Source organism: Grampus griseus (assembly GCF_964374135.1).
Source record: "Grampus griseus genome assembly, contig: HAP1_SCAFFOLD_184, whole genome shotgun sequence".
NCBI lineage: Eukaryota > Metazoa > Chordata > Mammalia > Artiodactyla > Delphinidae > Grampus > Grampus griseus.
The window spans coordinates 474931-496318 of record NW_028133267.1 but is presented as its reverse complement, the minus strand read 5'-3'; the positions used below and the strand labels follow the sequence as shown (position 1 = coordinate 496318).

Genomic DNA, 21388 nt, shown 5'->3' with positions numbered 1-21388 from the left:
TCAGAGAGGTTTCGTAATTTTCCCAAAGCCAAATAGCTATTGAGTGGCAGAACCAGGATCTGAACCAAGTCTGTTACCTTCAAAGCCTAAGTCCTCATCACAACAAAACTCAATTCATATTTACATTAATCGAATTACATAGCAAACTGGGGAGTTCTTGGCACAGTCCTGAATAAGAGTGAAAAAGAAAGAAATAGCATTGTTCCTACAGTCAACCAAAATTTTTGGAGCAGCTGCTAGATGCCTGGCCCTTTTTGGGGTTCAGCAGTGATCACGACAGGAAGAGTCCTGCTTTCATGGACCATGTAGTGGGGAGGAGAGACGGGTGCAACTTGGGTGAGGGATTTCACCTTGCTGGGCCTCTGTTTTCTCATCTGGAAAATGGGACGGGTGTTCCTCATTTTCTGGGATTCTCCAGCCCTCACATTCTCTGATTCCATAAGAAGCATTTGTTTTCCTGTTTCTTTAAAATTCATTCAGGCCATGAGCCGTGATGAATGTTGTTAGCTGCTCCCCAAATCACTCTATTCCCACCCTTTTCCTGTGACCAGGTCTTTCCTGAAACATGACTCACAATCAGTCAAGTCACAGAACCTAAGGGGCACCCAGGAGAAAAATTCCAACCCTTGCTTCTAAGGAGCTCTGCGGTCTACCTGCCAGGTAAACTTAACTCACCTGGCACAAGGTGGTCATCTCCAGTTTCACATCAACGTGATCTCAGGCACAAACCTCCTTGTTTTTCCATTTTGTCTTTAAGTAACTTGTTGAAACAACTGTACAAATATGACAAAGATATAAAATCAGGCATCTTCTGCCCCCAGTGCCTACTAATAAATGATTTTCTGCCACTTTAATGATAAACATAGAACATTTCAACATTCTGCTGCCCTTATTATTTGTCATTTTTGTTGATATTTCTATTGAATACATCTTTCAATATTTTCACAATGGAACATTTATGTAGGTTGTTCCACACCCAGCCTTTAGTGGAAAAGGTTTTGTTGTTATATTTCTATTATGTTTCCTTTAAAAATCATTATCCTATTTAAATGGATTAAGTCAAATCTATAGGTATTTCTTATGAATATCGATGAAATGAATACATAGAGGGCAGCAGTACAAGTTGATGGGACTTGAGAACCTCTATTAGCACAGTTAAGTATAAATATAATCTATATGTAAACCAAAGTACATGCTGAATGAGATTCTCTGACTCTTTTTCACTGCCTGCCCCTCAAGCCTGTGAGAAATGGAATATTTCTTGCCAGCTCAGTAAACAAAGGATGTCACAGTCATTAGCACCTGCAGCCCTCCAGTGTGAGCCACGGGCGATGAGGAATTCAGGACATGCAAATACAGAATACAGGCCCAGAGAGCTGAGGTGCATATCAAAGGAAGGATTTCAGTGAGCCCAGACTCTGGCATCTTCGTATACAAAGAAAAGCGCTACATTCCTCACCTTGGGAGAGCTGGTTTTCCTTAGTTAACAATCACCTTTTGATGTTCCCCATTACCTGCGCCCGGCCCCTGCCCTGTCCCCTCCACCCGATACTGTAGCTCAGGGAGGAAGGAGCGCCGAGGGACTCAGCTGAATAAGGGGCCTGCGAGCCTCGGGAGGAGTTTTCATTCGCTTTCCCCGCAGTCGGGAGTAGGGGCGCTGACGCTGCAGCCGGACCCTGCTCCTCCCTTGCCCCGTTTCCCCTCCGAACGCTCAGGCCGACCCCCTCCCCACGCCCCACAAGCCCCGCGAACCAGGCCGAGGGCAGCGGGGAGAGGAGGGACCGAAGTTCCCCGGGACCAGACGCTGGGGGCCGCTCTTTCTACACAGCAGCGGCGGGTGGCAGCGAACCCCTACCCCTCAGAAGCTGGTCTTGCGCTGCCGCCCGGGCAGCGGACCAGGCGGAGGGTCGGCGCCCACTTACCCGGCCTGCGGTCCGCACGACTCTCGCGGCTTCGGCCGCCGGGGCCCGTCCAGAACCAGCAGCCTCAATGAGGCCGCCCTCCCCTCGGCCTCCGGGGAGTTCCATGACGGCGGAGGGAAGAGACCCCGAGCTGCGGCAGTTCCAGCTCTGAGGAAACGCGGGCTCCGTTCTGGGCGCAGGGGGTGGGACCGCTCTGACCCGAGGCCTTCCGGGAGGGAGGGGGCGCCGGGGGAGGGTGCCGCCAGGAGCGCAGGGCCCCGTCGGGGGTCCTGAAGGGGCGGCCCGGCCTGGCCCCCCCCCCCCTTGTGACCGCAGCCCAGGCCTTTTTCCTGGAATCCTACACAAAAAAGAAAGTTACACGGTCTATAGTAAATATTCACAAATGATTGTTGCTGCTGTGCTTACTATCCTATTTAAGGTGTGAAATCCATAAAACACTTTAAGTTCAAAATTAAATATGAATTTTTACCTTTCTAATTATATCTCTGCTATTCACAATTGTCGTTAATGGATCAGAGACTGTGGCATCACTGGTTAAAAATGAGCTTGTGAAAAAAATAGAACTCAGGCCCACCGGACCTACTGAATCACAATCTGCACTTCTACAATCTCCCCAGTGTACTTGTGTACCCATGTATAGTTGAAAGGTACATTTCTACCTCTACATGTCTTTTGTGTCTGAGAAATACACACATTTTATCCAATTTGATATAAATAAAACATTCAAAAATGTATATGCCTGTGTTGAAACCATCATTTTATCATTTCTTTTCCAGATAAGTATAGTCTCTATACTGGTTTTGTGAATCACATGCCATACTCTTTTCTTGTAGTTAGAAATAAGGTAGAGAAAGTTACTTTGTAATATATATATATTTGTGATAATTGAAGACACTCTTCTAAATTAAAACCAGTTCTCTTACCCTGCTGTTTTCTTCTTGGGTCACCTTATAAACTCTTCCCGTGACCACATGGCATGTGTACCTTTAATTTCAGGGACTGCTGACATTCCAGGATATGGCCATACATTTCTCTCAAGAGGAGTGAGAGTGCCTGGACCAACATCAGTGGAAATTGTACGGGGATGTGATGTTAGAGAAGTATAGGAACCTGCTCTCCTTGAGTGAGGATATCTTCCTTCCAGAATTCCTTATCCAACCACAGCTTTTAGAGTCCTTCATTTGTAGAATGTCTCCTGGAATCTTCTGCTTCCTACAATAGGGTTTCAGATTGCAATGTTTCAGGAAATATTGGGAGTTGGTGGGTATAATTTATCTTATGCTTTTAAAATTGCAGCCTCCCTCAACCACATAGCACAGGGAGAGCAGCTGGGTGTTTTCTGACCACCTACAGGGTTTGGAAAGGGATGGTGGGAGGGACGGAGATGCAAGAGGGAAAAAATATGGGAATATATGCATATGTATAACTGATTCCCTTTGTTATAAAGCAGAAAATAACACATCATTGTAAAGCAATTATACTCCAATAAAGATGTTAAAAAAACAATAAAAAATAAAATAAAATTGCAGCCTCCCTTTTAATATACTTTGTAACTGCTTGGGATGTGTCTATATGAACTGTGTACTATATGCTTCTGTTATAGTCCTTACAATATTTTATTGTCTTATTTTCTGTAACAATTTCCCATGGATTCTTTGGGCTTACGGTATATTAAAAGGGAGACAGCGATTCTGGGGCTTCCCTGGTGATGCAGTGCTTAAGAATTCGCCTGCCAATGCAGGGGACACGGGTTCGATCCCCGGTCCGGGAAGACCCCACTTGCCACGGAGCATCTAAGCCAGGCGACCACAACTACTGAGCCTGCGTGCCACAACTACTGAAGCCGATGCGCCTTCAGTCTGTGCACCATTTATTTTTTGGAGAATAAAACCACCTCTGAGTGATTAAAATTTAGACCAGCTAGTCTAAATGCTTTATCACCTGTTCTTAAAAACACTGATCAACGGAACGAGTTTTACTAGGGATAGCAGTGTAATTGTATTCTGGAGTTCATATCGGCAATATGGTTTATGACCTTGATGCTGGATGACGACATTTCAATGGTATAACTGCTATTAATTGTCTGTTTGTTCAACGATTAAAGTCTCACATGATCTGAGTTCAGACTGGAGTCATCCTGGTTGCTTTCTGTCTATTGCAGATTTCTTCCAGTATGAAAGGACAAGAGCAATATGGCTTACTTTACAAAATGTCTGCAAACTAAATGATGATATAAACTACATTCAATTAATTTATACATACCCTACTGTAAAACTGGGTTTGTTACGGTGGCAGAGCCCGGTAATTATGTAAAACTGAAACCTTTATCTGCACTGGTTCAAGTTCTCTTCCTAAGAATATGTTTATAATCAACATTCTTTCACAATTGACCCAATTTAATTCACCATAGCATTGCTCATATTAACTAAATGGAAAATTCTAGGCTATATACAAATCCAGAAAGGATTTAGATCTCCTGGAAGTGGAGTTCCTTTAAAAATCCTGCGTGGACTTCCCTGGTGGCACAGTGGTTAAGAATTCGCCTGCCAGTGAAGGGGACTCGGGTTTGATCCCTGGTCTGGGAAGGTCCCACATGCTGCGTAGCAACTAAGTCCATGAGCCACAATTCCTGAGCCCGCGCGCCTAGAGCCCGTACTCCACAACAAGAGTAGCCACCACAATGAGAATCCCGCCCACTGCCATGAAGATCCAATGCAGACAAATAAACAAACAAAAACACAAACAAACAAAAATCCTGGGAATATACTTCTCAGTAAAAGAACAAAGTGTATTCAGTCCTCATGATTAAAGAGAAAAATCAAATAGTAGTAGGAGGAAAGGTGGCTTTGATTCTCAGTTTGTGGGTTCTGAATCTGAATTAATTATTGTCCTTACCTCAATGAGACACAGAATTGTAACCAAAATCGTCACTACTACAGTTACATATATTGCCAAGATGACTTTGTTGTTATAGCCATATCCTGGAACTTCTTCTGTGAGCTAAAAAAAATAAGTAACAATTTTTTAAATACAAGGACATGGAAGGGATGAAAGCTAACTATTTTTAATCCTATTCAAAATGATAGTTAACTGTTCTTAAAATACTATAAAACACAATCCTTTCAGGCGAGTAGCTTCTATAAGAACAAGCCAAATTTAGTGTTATTAATCTTATCATTAGCATTTTCTTCTACAATTTATTTATCTACACATTATTTATCTTGTGTTATGCCTTTTCTCGTCTACCCTAGGAATAGTGGCACACTCTCTAAACGAGCAAAATGGGAGATCACTGTCTTAGCCAGTTTCATGGCTGAAGATAAGATACAGACTAGGAGCCCATGGTATTCCTGCTTGGGCACGTTAATGGCATGTCCTAAACTGAGTAAAAGTCCAGCTCCCATGTGTCAGGGGTTATCCTCACCTCACTTGACTGCTGCTCTTTCTGCTCACTCTGGGCTTCTGTGCTCTCACTGATATAGTTGTCAGTTTTCCACTGGTCCGTATGCCATTCCTCTTTGGAAACATTTACTTCTTGCTGCTTGCTGAGAAGTTTCATCAGGAGGCCTGTTTTAAAGATGAGGTTGGCACAGGCCAGCTGCACGTGGGCCTCTGAGCAGTCCATTTTCAAAGTCTGGATAACATGAGAAATGAGCCTTCGCATGTCATTGCTGGGGATGAGGGACTGTAGCTGCTGGTTTAGCTGAGTTTCAACTTCATCACCTGGGGATGTGAGCCCTGGGAAAGTGAAGCCTGTGGGCTAGGGGATAATTCAGTGCCCGTGTTGTGGTACTCCCATTGTGTTTTGTTGGTGTGTTGAACAGTTGGCATACTATTATCTGCAGCAACAGTAGAATGAGCAGTGGAGACGTTCCTATGGGTAGTTTCCAGGGCCGTTTCCTCCTGGCAGAGTAGAGTTTCCTCTAGAAATAATTTCATCAGAAACATTTTGTGCAGTATTGTTTTCTGAACTAGTGTTTTCTGCAGAAGTGTCTGTAAAACAAAATAATGCTGGAAAAGGCTTTTCCTGAGAAGTCACTTCTCTTGAAGGTGAAACAGCCTCTCGTGGAGGGGAATTTATGAGACTCCTTGCTACAGAGAACGGAGAGCTTGCAAGCATCATTCTATTGAGTGAACTTTTCTTTCTGAACTTTCGACTCCTTTTGACTTTGGGTTTTCCGTGGACCCGATGAGACTAAGTTTTATGGAAGATGTATTTTTCACCAGAAGGTGAGATTAGTTCAGGAGCCTCAATATTTCTAACTCTAGCCTTTACAGCTTCTAAAACAAAAATAGTGTGGGATAAGTCTTTTGATTTGCTTTTAACCTCAGATGGGGATTTTGGAGGGATGGAGGCAGAAGGCCTGCCCTTGAAGTACTGTTTCAGGGAAGAGGAGCCTGCTGCCTTGTGTTCCTTTATGAATGAAGACTCTGCATTGGACGACTTTCCCACCAGCTTCCTGGGCCTCTGCACCATGAGAAGCTGTTTCAGCTTTCTTGGGGATGGCCTCCTGAGCCTTCTTTCTTCGGCAGTGTTCGCCACAGATTTCTGGGCATTCCGTTTCCTCCTCACGCTCTCATCTCCCACTGCTTTGAGGTGCATTTTCTGTGTGCCCCTTGGGCCCCTGAGGACCCTGTTCACTCTCAGCAGCTTTTTCTCTGTACTCTCAATCTTTGCTAGGCTGTCTTTCTCTGGTTGGGCAGCTTCCAATTTCTTTTGAAAGATGCAGCGTTTAAACATGGCACCTAAATGGTTGGAACGCGTATGCGTGGCAGGTTTATCTTCCTTTTTAACCTCAGCAAATTTTTCTTCGGTTTCTGCGTCTAACAAATTTTCCAGAAAGTGAAGTTTCTTCAATTTATTTTTATTAGTTGAATTGTTGGGTACAGCTTTAACAGAAGGGCTCCTTGTACTGATTTTCAAAATGCCCAGTGGCATATCTCCATCTTGTGTATTTGAAAAAAGAAGTTGAATGAATGGTAATAATGTTGATTCCACATCTCCTAGATTTCCCTCTGAGATAAAAGGCAGTATGTAATTCAGTGCACTGATAATATCACTTTTATTATTAAAGTCCAGCTGCTCATTCATGAAGCCTGACAAGCTGACAGCACTTTATCTGAGGATGCCCTCTCTGACTCAATACTCAGCTCGCTGCTGTTCTTCTTCCAGGCTTGCAACACCTTCATCAATGATCCTTTTGCATTCCCTATAGATGTTTCTTCATCTGTCAAAAATAACTGTTTTTGATCATTGAAGACTGATGGGACAGCTTTTAGTCAGTCCACAGCCAAATAAATTAGGAATCACTCAACGTTTGAGTGCCACTTAGGAGAAAAAGAAACACACACTTAAGTCTATGACTGGCAACAGCAAAATGATATCTCTTGAAAAAGTGGCTATCTACTCAGAAAATTCTGTAGCGTGAAATACACTAACTATATTCAGGATTACTCCACTGGTTCCCAGGGGCCAGTACTGAAGAAAATCCAAGGCTGGAAGACAAATATTCCCCTACTCAGCTGGACTCTCTGCAGATGTACTGTGACTCCTCAAATTTATATACCCGATCCTGTCCTTCCTCAGAGGCAGAGGAGTGTGAGGCTTCCTCTATCCACCTCTTTAGTGTGCTTGTGTCCTTGCTACTATCACAGATGACCACGACAACAACCGCCGTTAACAGGTCGTCATCTGGACATTTTCTTCTCCACCCACCCACCGAGTCCTTTGCTCACTCCCTGCTTCCATATATCCCAGCCCTCATAACAGAAGGCTCTATACAGAAAAAAAACACTATGTCCGCCTGGGCTCATTGCTAAAATTTGGGCAGGGATCTGGGGTATAAGTTAAGAGATTTGCCCACTTGTATGCCCATGTGGAATGTTCAACAAATCAATGGAATAATACTTGAGGTCCAAAATGCAGAAAGGAAAAAGCAACTTCTGTCAGATGGCTACTTTGCTTTCATTTCATTTTACTTCTAAGATTTCCAACTTTACTTGGAGAACCATCCAAAGCTTCTGACTGTGTGAAGGTAATGTGTACCATTGTGTAGCTGGGCTTCACTTCCAAAAGGATTAAAAGTATTTTTCCTAAGGGTCAAAGGAGGAGGGAAGTGTCATGAGACAGGAGGAGCATGGGCTTGCAGAGAGCCCCAAACTAGAGGGAGGAGATCGGGGCACTAGGGTAATAGCACTTAACACCTCTCATTTTGTTTCTCCTCACCTGTAAAAGGAGACTAAAAATGCCTTTTCTGCCCACTTCTGGGGGAGAAGGGAGTAATACAACTAGTAAAAAAAAATTGTTTGGGGGAGTTCCCTGGTGGTCAAGTGGTTAGGACCCGGCACTTTCCCTGCTGTGGCCTGGGTTCAGTCCCTGATTGTGGAGCTAAGATCCCACAACTGTGTGTCACAGACGAAAAAAACAAATTGTGTTGAAAAATCAGCGATATTGTCTTTATATAACTAGCAAAGTGTTATTATTTATGATGTGCTCTAGATCAGCGATAGAGACCTGTATTCAAGCTACGTGGGCATGAAAGCACATTTTGGAAGTCACCAAGTTAGTGCCAATAAATCTAATGTATAGAAAAATAGTTGAAAGCCCCTAAGTGTTTTGTGGATAGAAAAGCTTGAGATTCAGAGCAAGTTCAGAGCTGGACAGTCTAAGAATGAACTAGCTCTCCATTCCATTAGAAGGGCTAGGTAGTAGCTTCTGGTTATGGAACCAGAAATCTCAGCCTCCAAATAGGACATAAAACAGCATCACTTGTACTCTTTATACAATTGCAGAAACAAACAAAATAAACAAAAACATATTTACACCTGTCCTATAACACAAATGGCACTTGTGACCTAATGTATATAAAATCAGTTTACAAACTGTGATGCACTCTATCAATAAGTTCTCATTTGCAGAGAGCATAGCATAGGATATGTGGCCATTAATGTTAATTCCCTTCCGGCTTCCATTCCTTTCTCTTGTCCCTTTATGTATGTGGATCAGTAACATTATTAAGCTAACAATGTAACTGAGCAACTATTAGCTTAATAATGTAACCAACACTCTGATTCTTACCAAGGGGGTAGTTCTTACAAACTTAGGGAGCTGGAACTCTGAATGAATGAATTAAAATAATGAAATTACATCATTGATTTTAATTTTAAATTAATTTTAAAAATTATCATCATTGATTAAAAAAAAATTAAATTAAAAATTTATTATCCCGCAGTTGAGACTCACCACAATGTGTGAAGTCTGTCAGGCATTCACTGTCACAATGCAGCTTGACTCTCTTACAGACAACCTCAATGGTATTTTTAAATTGGCAGAGGCAGCAGGCCATACGGCTAGGTTAAGATCCTATAAATGGAAACACAGATAATTAAATTCATAGTAAAAGAGTTACTTGAGTAGGTAGAAGAGGTAGGCCAAGACCACCACAGACCAGTTAAAAAAGGAGTTCTTGGGGCATATGGACTGGAGAACTGAATAGGGGCCGGTTGGCCAATTGCTGCTCTTGACTGTTGTAAATAAATATAGAGGAGGAGAGAGGTGCCCAACAGAAGGATTAGAATGGCAGTAGATATGGTATGCCTAGAAAAAACGGAATACGGATTAGAATTGGGTGACACTGATCTGTACTTTAATTCAGAAGTATCTCCTTCCAACCCAAAAGCGTCACTTTGGGTTGAGACTATACAGGAAGAAGGCACACTTCTAAGAAGAGTCTGAATAAGACCTCACCTTCTGGAATCCTTTTCTCAGTTCCTATTTGTGAGTAGTAATATATTAGAAGTTATTCTAGTAATAAAAAAGCATCATGTGGTTAAACAATAACAAAGATCGCATTGGCCAAATCTAGACAAAAGGAACATTCCAAAGAATAACATTATTATTATAATAAGGTATAACATAGTTAATTTTTGAAAAAGCACATGAGTTCATGGTGATACTCAAAATGAAGTGGGGGAGCTCTTCTGTATAGAATAATGTCAGCTAATGAATGGAAAATGGATGATAGAGTAGGAAAGTGTCATTTTGCAACTATCAATGTAATAATCGATTCAGACAAAGATTATCATTGATGCACAGTTGGGTGAAGAGTTGTTTGAAAGTAGGATCTTCACTGATCCCAAAGTATCACTCCACAGATTATTTATCAATTACCAAGGGGAACAATAACTTTACCATGGAGAGATATGGAAGAAACCACCTTAATCAAGTGATCAAACTTAGCACTGGGCCATCCTGCTGGGATGGACAAATTTCAGCTTCCTCAGGGGGTTCTGTAGGTTCATCTGGGCACCCCAAAAAATCCCTAGGTAGGCTGTCCTCAGGATAAATGGCATCCATACTGGGATCTAAATAATCACCCTGCAACTGTCGTTCTAGATCCTGAGTGTTTTTTTGAAATTGGCCTATAGTTCCAACAATAATTTTGTCAAGCCGTTGATGCTGAACTAGATCTTTCTTCAGGTTTTGGGGTGAAACAATAAACTTCATTGGTGTTGAGCTGTTACTACCTAGAGGTGGAACAAGTATGAACAAATGACTGGTGACCTTCAGCCTCGTCTAGACCTATGTGTTTAGTCTTACTTTTGTGTCGAGAAGGGAGAACCAAGGGCTGATACTGATCCCAGTCTAGCACTGGAACTGCCTCTGGGAGCTTTTGATGTTGGGTTTGCTTGTTATTCAGATCCTGATGTGGAACAGCAAACTGATCTGGCCCTGTAGACAGCTCTCCAACCGAATCCGTGTCCGGGTATGGAACCTCAGTCTCCGTCAACTCCTGATGAGGGGGGGCAAATATCTGGACTGGAGACAAGGACGTTAAGTAATTAAAGCCCACGGCTTCTGCCAGGGGTGTAAGGGCATGGGGCAATTTGGGAAGAGGTTCTGAGGACTGTGAAGACCAAGCCTCTGTCAGCCGCGGGGGGTTGGGGGTCACCTGGACGGGGCCCAGGGCCCACTTTGGAGGCTGAACTGCCTGGACTAGAAGCCACCGTCCTTGCCATGTGAGGAAGAGCCGAGGCAACCAATGGCGCAGCCGGGACATAACATGCAGCGGCTCCAGGGGCAGTGACCCAGGCCTGTGAGGAGCCGGAGCCACAACCTGCATCTGAGCTGAACTGCTATGCCAGCGCCGAAGCGACGGCTCACGTTAGCAACCGCGCGCCCCGTCCCCGCCTAACGTCCCTCCCATTATTTATGACGTCTTTAGTTAAGCCACCGTTATTAGGCTCCTGTGGAGATCCAATCCGCGCCACCAGAGGGGGCCTTTCTGCCAGAGTCCCCAGGGCTCAAGTCATCCTTCCCCTTGCAAAGGCGACAATTACCTCCTGCCGGGCCCTCTTCCCAACCCCGCCCTGCCCTCCCTGGCCCCAAACAATGAGGCGGGATTTGGGCTGCAGACCCGAGTGGCCCCAAACTCCAGCAGCCCAGGGGTTGAGGGGGGAGGGAAGGATGCAGAGCTTCCCGAGGAAACCAAAGGACCTGGCATTCTGGGAAATTCAAAAGTGCTAGTCCAGTTCTGGCAATCTGAACTCTTCCTCCTCAAAGCTGAAGTCTGAGAGACATTCCTGCTCCCTTTGGCCACACGGCTGACAAGAAAAGTAGCTGACCTGCAAAATGAGCACCAGTTAGGGTGGCGGGAGGGGAACACACCTTACAATTATTCGAAAATGTTGACATTTCCTGCAAACTCTCAGTATTCACGTCTCATTATTCATACACCACTCTATTATTAGGGGTCACCACTGAATCAGGGATGACTCCAGAACTTCTGAAGGAGGAGTTTGGGCAGGTGAGCAATTCATTCTGGGAAATAGAGTCTAAAACCACGGCCCTTTACATTACTATGGAAAACATCCCCCAACCCAACTTTTCAAAACAGAGCCATTAATCTAGAAAAAAACTACAGTGTCACTTTTCAGAGGTCTACCTTGTGTGCACATATGGAGAAGACACTTAGAATATTAAAGTCAGCATGTTAAGTAATTTTCATGTTAAGTAATTTTCTTGAAATACTGTAACTAGCACTCAGTTTAATTTCTTCACAGTCCTTTTCATAATCTATTTAATTTAATTTTAATTGTCTGCTACACCTTTAACACCTAAACTCCAAGAGAGAAGGAGCTTCACCTTATCTCCACTGCCTAGCACATAATGGTTTCTAAATGGAACTGATTCCAAGATTGGCCTCATTTAGGAGTGGATCTGTTGTTATAATCAGGTTTGCAGAATCTTTAGTATCAATACAGAACCCTTTCCTCTCACATTTCATAGGAAGCTAGACTTCTTAAAGCACAAACATGGATACGTTTCAAGTTTCCTTGACTGATTTAAATTGAATTAAAATAATTATTTTATACAGGAAAAAACTTTCAAAATTTTTACATTTTTCAGAACATAACCACCTTTTCTTTCTCTACTTTCTTCCCTTCAAAACAAGCTTTGCAACATTGGGGTGAGTTAAATAATCAGAAATCTACCCAAAAATTAAGCACTCAGTGACATGAAACACATTTTTTCTCCTTTTAAATAAAAATCCTATATGCAGTACATTAATGTTTTCTTTCAGAGACTACGTTGACCACTTAATCCCTAATTTGACGCATCCATATAACTGGTTTACAGGAAGGTTCTTTGGCAAAATATTTAACACAAGATATATATGAGATGCTGAGATCTGGGTAATATACCTTACTTGAAAGGCATGAATAGTTTTTAAACAGTGTAGCATAATCACACTTAAGACCATAGTTACTTTGTTTCCAAATCCCTGCAATTCTATTTGAGGGGAGTTCTAAAAGGCCTGTGTCTTCTCCTGTGTCCACAACCATAGACGTACACTGGTGGCCCTCAATCCTGCTCTCCAAACTTCAAATAAGGGGCCAGAGACAAGGCCCAGGACTTGGAAAAGTCCTAGAAATTCCCTGCCTCAAAAGCAGTTTCACCTTTTCCTAAGTAAGACAGAACTGAGTAGATATGCTGAAGTCTTCCACATCCTGCTGGTTGTTTTGAATTATGGCTACACTGGCTGTGTACCCCTTGAGATTTTATCTCCACATACTTGAATTAAATCCTGTAGTTCCTCTTCGGTTCTAGCATCTGTGACCTCTTCACAGGGTCTATATGCCACAGCCGTTTTACCACTTTCTGTAATAAAGTTAACAAGGATCAATTCAGAAGTTTTCTTGTTCTAAAACTTCCTATATACAATGGTAGCACCGACTAATTAGACATTCTTTTGACTTCTAAAAACAGAAAATAAGACCATTTTCCTAGAAGTTCCCTCATCTGACACTTCAGTTTTTATTATAATTATTTGTGAAGACATATATAAGAAGTATCAACTTTATGATAAAGTTTTCAAAAACTTTATGATCTTAGAAATAAGAACTAAGGGGATTTCCTGGTGGCACAGTGGTTGGGAATCCGCCTGTCAGTGCAGGGGACATGGGTTCGAGCCCTGGTCTGGGAAGATCCCACAGGCCACGGAGCAACTAGGCCTGTGCGCCACAACTACTGAGCCTGTGCTCTAGGGCTAATGAGACACAACTACTGAAGCCCACGTGCCACAACTACTGAAACCCCAGCACCTAGAGCCCGTGCTCCGCAACGAGAGAGGCCACAGCAATGAGGAGCCCGCACACCACAATGCAGAGTAGCCCCCACTCGCCCCAACTAGAGAAAGCCCATGTGCAGCAACAAAGACCCAACACAGCCAAAAACAAATAATAAATTTATAAAAAAAAAAAAAGAAATAAGGAATAAGGACATAGAAATTAAAAGCTGTGGAAACAAAAATGTTCAATCAAAATACAAATAAATAGGAAGGCATTAGGTGGGAGTCAAAGTGAGTTCAAACCTGGGAGAGATACCACTGGACTATAACAGATACTTCCTATTAGAAGCAAGGCAAGTGCCTACTCCTTGGGACCAAAATTCTACCAGATACAATGAACAAAGCTTTGGAGACAGAGACAGAGAGAGGGAGCATTTGAACACTCTACTGGTAGAAACTGGCCCATGTACCCTTTGGACAATACAGCTTTCCTCAAGGCAAGCTAGAGCCACCAGGCTTTTTGGTTTAAGGAGTTTTGGGTACATATAAGGAGTACCTTGGCATATTAGGCACAAACAACCCAGGAATTTAGTTTGGTTCTTAAAGGTTGTTACCCAGAGTTGACAGCTGATGGAGATTCTGCCTGACGACCAGAGAAGTCAAACTTCACTGGAAGGACTGCCCAGGCTGGAAGGCCAAGACCAATCAAGGGTCAACTCTTACAAGCCAATAAGGTCTCTGACAACTTAGCTAGGATTTCTCAGTCTCTAAGCCTGCAGGGCTGTGAAGCAGGGGAGCAATTCAGTTCCGGGAATCTACTAATCATAAAGTTTCCTTTGGGCACAGCCTGTGACATTCTCACCGCTGTATAACTCGATAGGGAACACAATCAACGCTATTCAATAGCATGACCAGTTTCAAGGCTCGCAAAAACATAGCCGATTATTATATAAGAATCACATTCACCCAATACATTAGAAATGAAAACTGAAATTCAACTGATTCCAAAAAGATAGCCTAATAAACACTTCAACAAGAAAACAACGGTAATAATAATAGTCAACATACTTTGTCTGCTTACTATGTTTCAGGCATAGTTCTAAGCTTTTTACATTCATCATCTCATTTACTCTTACAATATCCCCCATTTGGTGGTAAGCTGAATTACTAACCCTATATGCAGATAAAGAAATTGCAGCTTAGAGATATTAAATATCTTCAAATATCTCTGGCTAGAAAAACCTACAATAGGGACAACAACAACAACAACAAAATCTAAGAGACAATGTTAGGACTCAAACACAGGTGTCCAAGGCTTATAATCACTACACTACTCTGTATGATAAGCAAGCAATTGAGGAAGAATTGGATCAAACACTTTCTGTATGAACTGAGGCAAGTCATTCTACATCTAAACACTGGGGACAATAATATTTGCTGTCGTTCTTCTCATAAATGCCACGAAGAACAAATTTAAGACTGTTGCTGTGAAAGCATATGGGGAATGAAAGAATATGTAATGTTTTAGATAACCATTATATTCATCGAATTAACTTTTCAGATAAGTTTATTTGCTCACTGAAACTGAAGCACTTCAACGACAATCAAAAAAGTCTTACCTAAAAGCACAATCAGTAATCTCTGAAATGCAACTGTCATAGCTTTCTGAATAGCAAGCTTCTGGGTTATCTTCCTTTTCATAAAGAACAATAATGACCCTAAATCCAACCAAAACAGATGAATTTAAAACGCCTATATGAATAACTGATTTCTAGATTATATGTTTAAAACTAAAAATGCATCTGTGATTCTTAGATCATTACCTTAGTGATTAAGGGCAGGCACAACACTGGGCTACGGGTGAATGTCTCCGTTGCAGGTATACCCTGGCATGGCATATTTTTACAGCTCAGATCTATTCTGGAAGTTCCTAAAATACTAGACGGGAAATGCAAACTAAAATCGTGGCAGAAATCTCATATTACAGATTTCAAATGGACAAGCTTAGGCTGCACTGCTACAGACACTGCTCTCCTCTGCGTAAAGGGCTGGACTCATACAGTGAGATAGATTTGGTTGTAGTGCAGATGATCTGGCCTCTCCTCAACCATCACCCACTCACGTGAATGGTGGAGCCTCCTCCACCCCATTCGATAACAGCCCTGCCTCTGACTTAAAACCGTAAGCCCAAGTGTCATGGATTCTAGGAAAAAACTCAGTAGCAATTGGAATCCCCTTTCTAGGGATCTACATTTACTTTTTCCGCTCAGGCCATTTTATAGGAGGCAAAGGACTGAACATTTACACATGAGTTTATTTCAATCTTCAGACAATGATTTTGTTGAGATAACTGAAGGCCAGATTACATGTGTATTTGAAGAATTATTTTAGCACAAAACAAATTATTAACCAAACAAATAATAATAATAACTAATTTTCCCCCCTCCTAAGCTTCTTGGCAGGCAGTGAGTTCTAAAATTCTAAAGTTTAAGGTGCTGTCAGGTATTGCCTAAGATAAAAACCTATATTGTCGGGCAGAAAAGTTCTGCCCAGGGCTTTAGTTGCTTAGAAAAGGTGATGATGTATCTGAAAAGTTGAGTTTCAGAAAGAAAGGAAAAAAGAGAAATCCCACTCCCTCACCTTCCCCCACACACACATACTGGAAAACAGACCTTCTACCAACTTATCCAAAGGTTCCTCAGCCATGCGAACTCCAGGACTCCAGCACTCGTGGGAGGGCAACACCACCTCTAAAGCACAGAAGACCTTCAGACTTTGCTTCTGAAGTGGTGTCACAATATCTTCATTTTCCCTTTCTTCAAGGTTAGAAAGATCCCGAAGCTGTTAGGATTTTGAATTAAAGAATAGACTTCAACATATTCTGTTGTTAGAAATAAAAACTAAACTGCAGCAATCCCAGGTAATAGTTTAGGTATGCTATCCCTTCAAAATCAACTGAGACTTGCAAAGGAATGACTAGATATGGACAACTATTTTTTATGATATACCATAGAAATACTGGAGAAAGTTATGGACACCACCATCCAAGTCATTGAGATTATCACTAATTCTAGGTGGAAGGCCAATGCTCAGATACTTCCATGTGGAAGTCTCTCACATCTCCTCCCCATAGCCATGTTCTATTCTTCTCTGTAAAGTCTAGGAGTTCGATGTTGAAAAGAGTCTGCTTAGTCAAAGAAAGTCTACAGAGTTTACCTTAATGATCCTTTTTGACCACTCATGGAAAACAAAAATGTAATTTGCCAATTCTTGGCATCTGGAGCTGTTTACGGCAAGCGTATTATGATGAACCACCTTATGTCTGGTGCCAAGACGAACCTAAAGACATAAAAGACTTAAAACTATCACAACCCTACATAGAGATTTATTTTGGATATACCTGAGATTTATTAATTCCAATTTCATAGAGTGTTTGTGAAGATTAAGTAGGACATTTTAAGCAATGAGTTCACAGTGAGTCCTAAATAAATGTTATTTATTATTTTTAAGTCAGTACTTTTCTGCATCATTTCCAGTGCCCCTGATTAACAGAAGGTTCCCTGACATCCGGTGGTGAAAGTGATGATGAAGGCATCCAAGGAAGCCCAGCAGAAGCCTATTATGGGCCTGGGGGTAAGCAAAGGTATGGACTGTTTTACTCACCTCATCCTGTAGCTCCTGCTTGAGAATATGACCTGAAGAGGAGACAAGATGGACCTGCCACTGAATTAGGACCTGAATCTGTAGCACCCCCTCCCCAAGTTACTAACCCCTGTTAGAAGAGGGAATATGTATACCTCTATAAATGTAAATGAAGCATCAAAAAGAATTAGAGATTCATCAGCATTAACAAGCTTCTTTGAGAGTGCAAATATTTCCAGTCTTAACTCTCTAAATAACTTACATATTACTGTGGATTTTATACATCACTACTTCTTTCTGAAATGTCTATTTCCATTTGAACAGGGTGTAGTATATAAATTTAGTCATAAAAATTCAAATAATACAAATAAAATCAAAGCATTGTTAATTCTTTGTTGATTTGTTTGTGCATCTTCCTCTGTCACTAGTTTATGAGCTCCTCAGTGCTTGAAGGAACCACATATTATTCTTTCCTTCTTACCAGAAAGAAGAATACATATTGGCATATAATAGAGGAGTGATGGTCTGTTGACTGAGTGAATGAATGAGTACATAAGAAAATGAAGTTACTTTCTCCAACTGAAGCTGCCTGCTGGGAAGGAGAAATGAAGATTAATTTTTAAATATTGAGTGTCGCATGGGATGCTAGGCCCTGTACGGTGAGTCATAATGGAGCTGTCGTGGACAATTAGGAAGCTTCAGAAGGGCTTGAGCTCCTGGGTAGTAGAGACAGCTGACATCTGGGATAACCTTGCCACAGGTCTTGCTGGCAAACCTTTCCCTTCATGCTACTAAGAAAAGCTCAGATACATTAGGCCTTTCCTTGGTTTTATTTTAAGATGTTATTCACTTTTCTGTATTTATAAAAAACACAGGGGAAGTAAGATAAGAAGTATGTATACCTGCCAATGAATAAAAGAACACATAATTGGAACTTCCGTGCTGGTGCAGTGGTTAAGACTCCATGCTCCCAATGCAGGGGGCCTGGGTTCGATCCCTGGTCCGTGAACCAGGTCTCACATGTATGCTGCAACGAAGAGTTTGCACACCAAATTTCAGGAGCCTGCAAGCCACAAAAAAAGGAGCCTGCCTACTGCAAGTGGGGAGCCCACATGCCACAACTGGGGAGCCCTTGAGCCGCACCTAAGGAGCTATCTGCTGCAACTGAGATCCAGTGCAAGCAAATAAATAAATAAAATTGAAAAAGAACGCATAAGTAAAGTAGGGAAAAATTTCGGGATTGTGGGTAGTAAACTAAGGCTCTGCATTAAATATACAAATCTAATACGAATGCCCTTTCCTCTCAACTCTATAGTGACTTGGAGAACATTTTCTTCATTACGCTATCAGTGACGGGCTATATGCTGTGAAAATCTCACAACCTACGCTTATGGAATGGTCTTTATGTGCAATATAAGAAAAGTACTCATTACTCACAACTGATACTAAGTAACTGTTTCATAATCTTTCCAGGACCATCTGTCATATCTGAGTGGTACGTGAAATGGTCGCAGGGTCCGCAAATAAAAGCATGTCTGACAAAAATCATTTCAATCCCAGGGAGTACAGCCAGGATTGAAGAGGGTGTTAAACAGGGTACAGAACTGAGAGTTAGTGTACCTGGAGTCCCATCTGAGGAGAGTTCTCAGATTCAATAAAGGTGAAATCAGTGAGTACAGAAATATGGGTGAGAAGAGGCAGCAAGGTCAGTAGGAAGTAGCCAGAGCAAGAAGCCAATCAGAGAAGACACACAATTATAAAGGGAAAGGTCTGGGAAGTCTAAGCCTCACTCCCTTATTCAGAGGAATTGAAAAGGCCCTGAACATAATGAAATGTTAATTCTGGGGAGGTAAAACTGGACGGCATGTTAATATGGAATAAGGTTTCTACAATGCACTAAAGAATATTTACCCATTTTCTGGAATCTGAAGTGAGTTCTTAATAGGCAGTTTGAGAGTGATGATGATGATGAAGCCTCCTTTATCTTACATCTGACAAAAGTTTGTCAAGCTTGGGACTTCGCTGTTGGCACACTGGTTAAGAGTCTGGGTGCCAATGCAGGGGACACGGGTTCGATCCTTGTCCGGAAAAATCTCACATGCCGCAGAGCAACTAAGCCCGTGTGCCACAACTACTGGGCCTGTGCTCTAGAGGCCGTGAGGCACAACTATTGAAGCCCGTGTGCCTAGAACCCGTGCTCCACAACAAGAGAAGCCGTCGCGATGAGAAGCCCATGCACTGCAACGAAGAACAAACTCCGCTCGCCGCAAATAGAGAAAGCCGGCATGCAGCAACAAGACCCAACACAGACAAAAATAAATAAATAAATTCATTAATTAATTAGAAAAATTTTTGTCAACTTCACATATTTAAAATCCACATAAATGTATATATAAGTAAGATTCTTGTGAAGATTTCTTAAATTAAGGGGCAGCAGAAAATGCCATGGGGTTTAACATCAGTTAAGTTTGGGTTTGGCCTCTAGTTTCCACGTTTACTGTCATGAACCTTAAGTAAGTCACTTAAGCATCCTGAGTTCGAGTTTCTTCATCTAAAAAAAAAGAAAGAAACAACTGGGGAACTGGGGGAACAGTGGAGCAGTGCATGTGAGAGCATTCTGTACACCACAGTGCTGTACAAACGCTGGCCATTATTTTTGTTTGTCAGTTTGTTTGTTTTTTCCCTGGTATCTTAGTTCCCAGACCAGGGGTTGAACCCGGGCCCTCAGCAGTGAAAGTGCAGAGTCCTAACCAGTGGACCACCAGGGAATTCCCGATGGCCTATTAGTTTTAAATTCAGCACTTCATCCCAGTAGAGCGAAGAATTCCACATTTGGACCCACCTTCACTGGAGATGTGTGAAAAAGCTGCTTCTGGTCGCATGGCTTTTGGGCTCTGTGGGCATCCCTTGCTGAGTAAAACTTGATGATGGCAGAGAACCCAGGACCTCCCACTGCTGCGTTTGGGAAGAGTCGGACCGAATACAGAAGGCCAAACTGAGAGAAGACTGTAAACAGAGAATGTTTTAGGGTGGTCTCACACTAAGTAAGTGCAGTAAATTTCAGGCCTAGGAAACCAAACCGCCCATTCCTTTATATTCCCCCAGCCCTTCACCACAGGCAACTGTGGTGAGCCTGTAACTCCAAACACTTCTCATTTCATGAACAAGGTTCCGTCTGAAATCCTAAGCTTCGAGAAGTATTAGGAGGCAATTCCTTCTGTTGGGGACTAACTCTCAAAAATCTATGGGGGTGAGCTGACTGCTCAGGTCGTCTCTAGGACTAAGATTCCTCTCAGCAGAGACCACAGGCAGATGAGGTACTGAAGCAGTACCCCGGGGCGCCCAGTTACTGGGGCACGCGGGGTGTCTTCCTCCACCCTTCCCTCCCCTCCGGCTCGGCTCAATTGCAAAGCCTCGGGGGTGGGTCCAGAGCTCAGCTCCCACACCAGCAAGGTTTTGTCACCCTCGATGGGAACCGCAAAAGGTACCAACTGCACCATCCCACCGTCACCGCACGTGCGCTGCTCGGGGAGCAAGTGGACTACGCTTGCGCACGCGCACCCGTGCTTTTTAAATACTTAGTGGCAATAAATCTAATATATAGAAAAATAGTTCAAAGCCCCTGAGTGCTTTGTGAATAGAAAAGCTTGAGATTCAGAGCAAGTTCAGAGCTTGACTGTCTAAGAATAAATTAGCTCTCCATTCCATTAGAAGGGCTAGGTAGCAGCTTCTGGTTATGGAATCCGAAACTCTCAGGCTCCAAATAGGACATAAAACAGCATCACTTGTACTCTTTATAAAATTGCAGAAACAAACAAAATAAACAAAACTATATTTACACCTGTCCTATAAGACAAAGGGTACTTGAGACCTAATGTATATAAAATCAGTTTACAAACTGTGATGCACTATATCAATAAGTTCTCATTTGCAGAGAGCACATCATAGGATATGAGGCCATTAATGTTAATTCCCTTCTGTAGGACATGGAAAGGAGACGTGACCCATGAGCCCCACCCCCCCCCAGCAAACTGAGGGCTGGCGAATAAGCCAGAACTGCAAACAGTCCTGATTGCTTTGAGCGCCCCCCCATCCCCGCCGCAAACCGGGGGCATGCAAATAAGCCAGAGTTGTGAACAGTTCTGAATGCTTCGAGCGCGCCCCCCCCCCCCCCCCGGCAAACCGGGTGCCTGCAAAAGAAGCATTGAGTGCTTTGGGCACTGATCCATGAGATGTCCTCAGTATAATCAGTGG

The 21388-nt window shown here is 42.6% G+C and overlaps 1 protein-coding gene across 1 annotated transcript in view; it reads right to left on the bottom strand.

Moving 5' to 3' along the window:
* The window catches only part of LOC309817782 (RAD52 motif-containing protein 1-like), a gene marked incomplete at both ends in the record, with an annotated part of 54244 nt that extends 33610 nt beyond the window's left edge, over window positions 1–20634 (bottom strand). The window contains 2 exons of the mRNA XM_082682086.1: window positions 20081–20165; window positions 20548–20634. Of these exons, the coding sequence (XP_082538212.1) occupies window positions 20081–20165; window positions 20548–20634 (172 nt within the window). The remainder of the gene's footprint in view (window positions 1–20080; window positions 20166–20547) is intronic.
* Window positions 20635–21388: the final 754 nt, after the last annotated feature.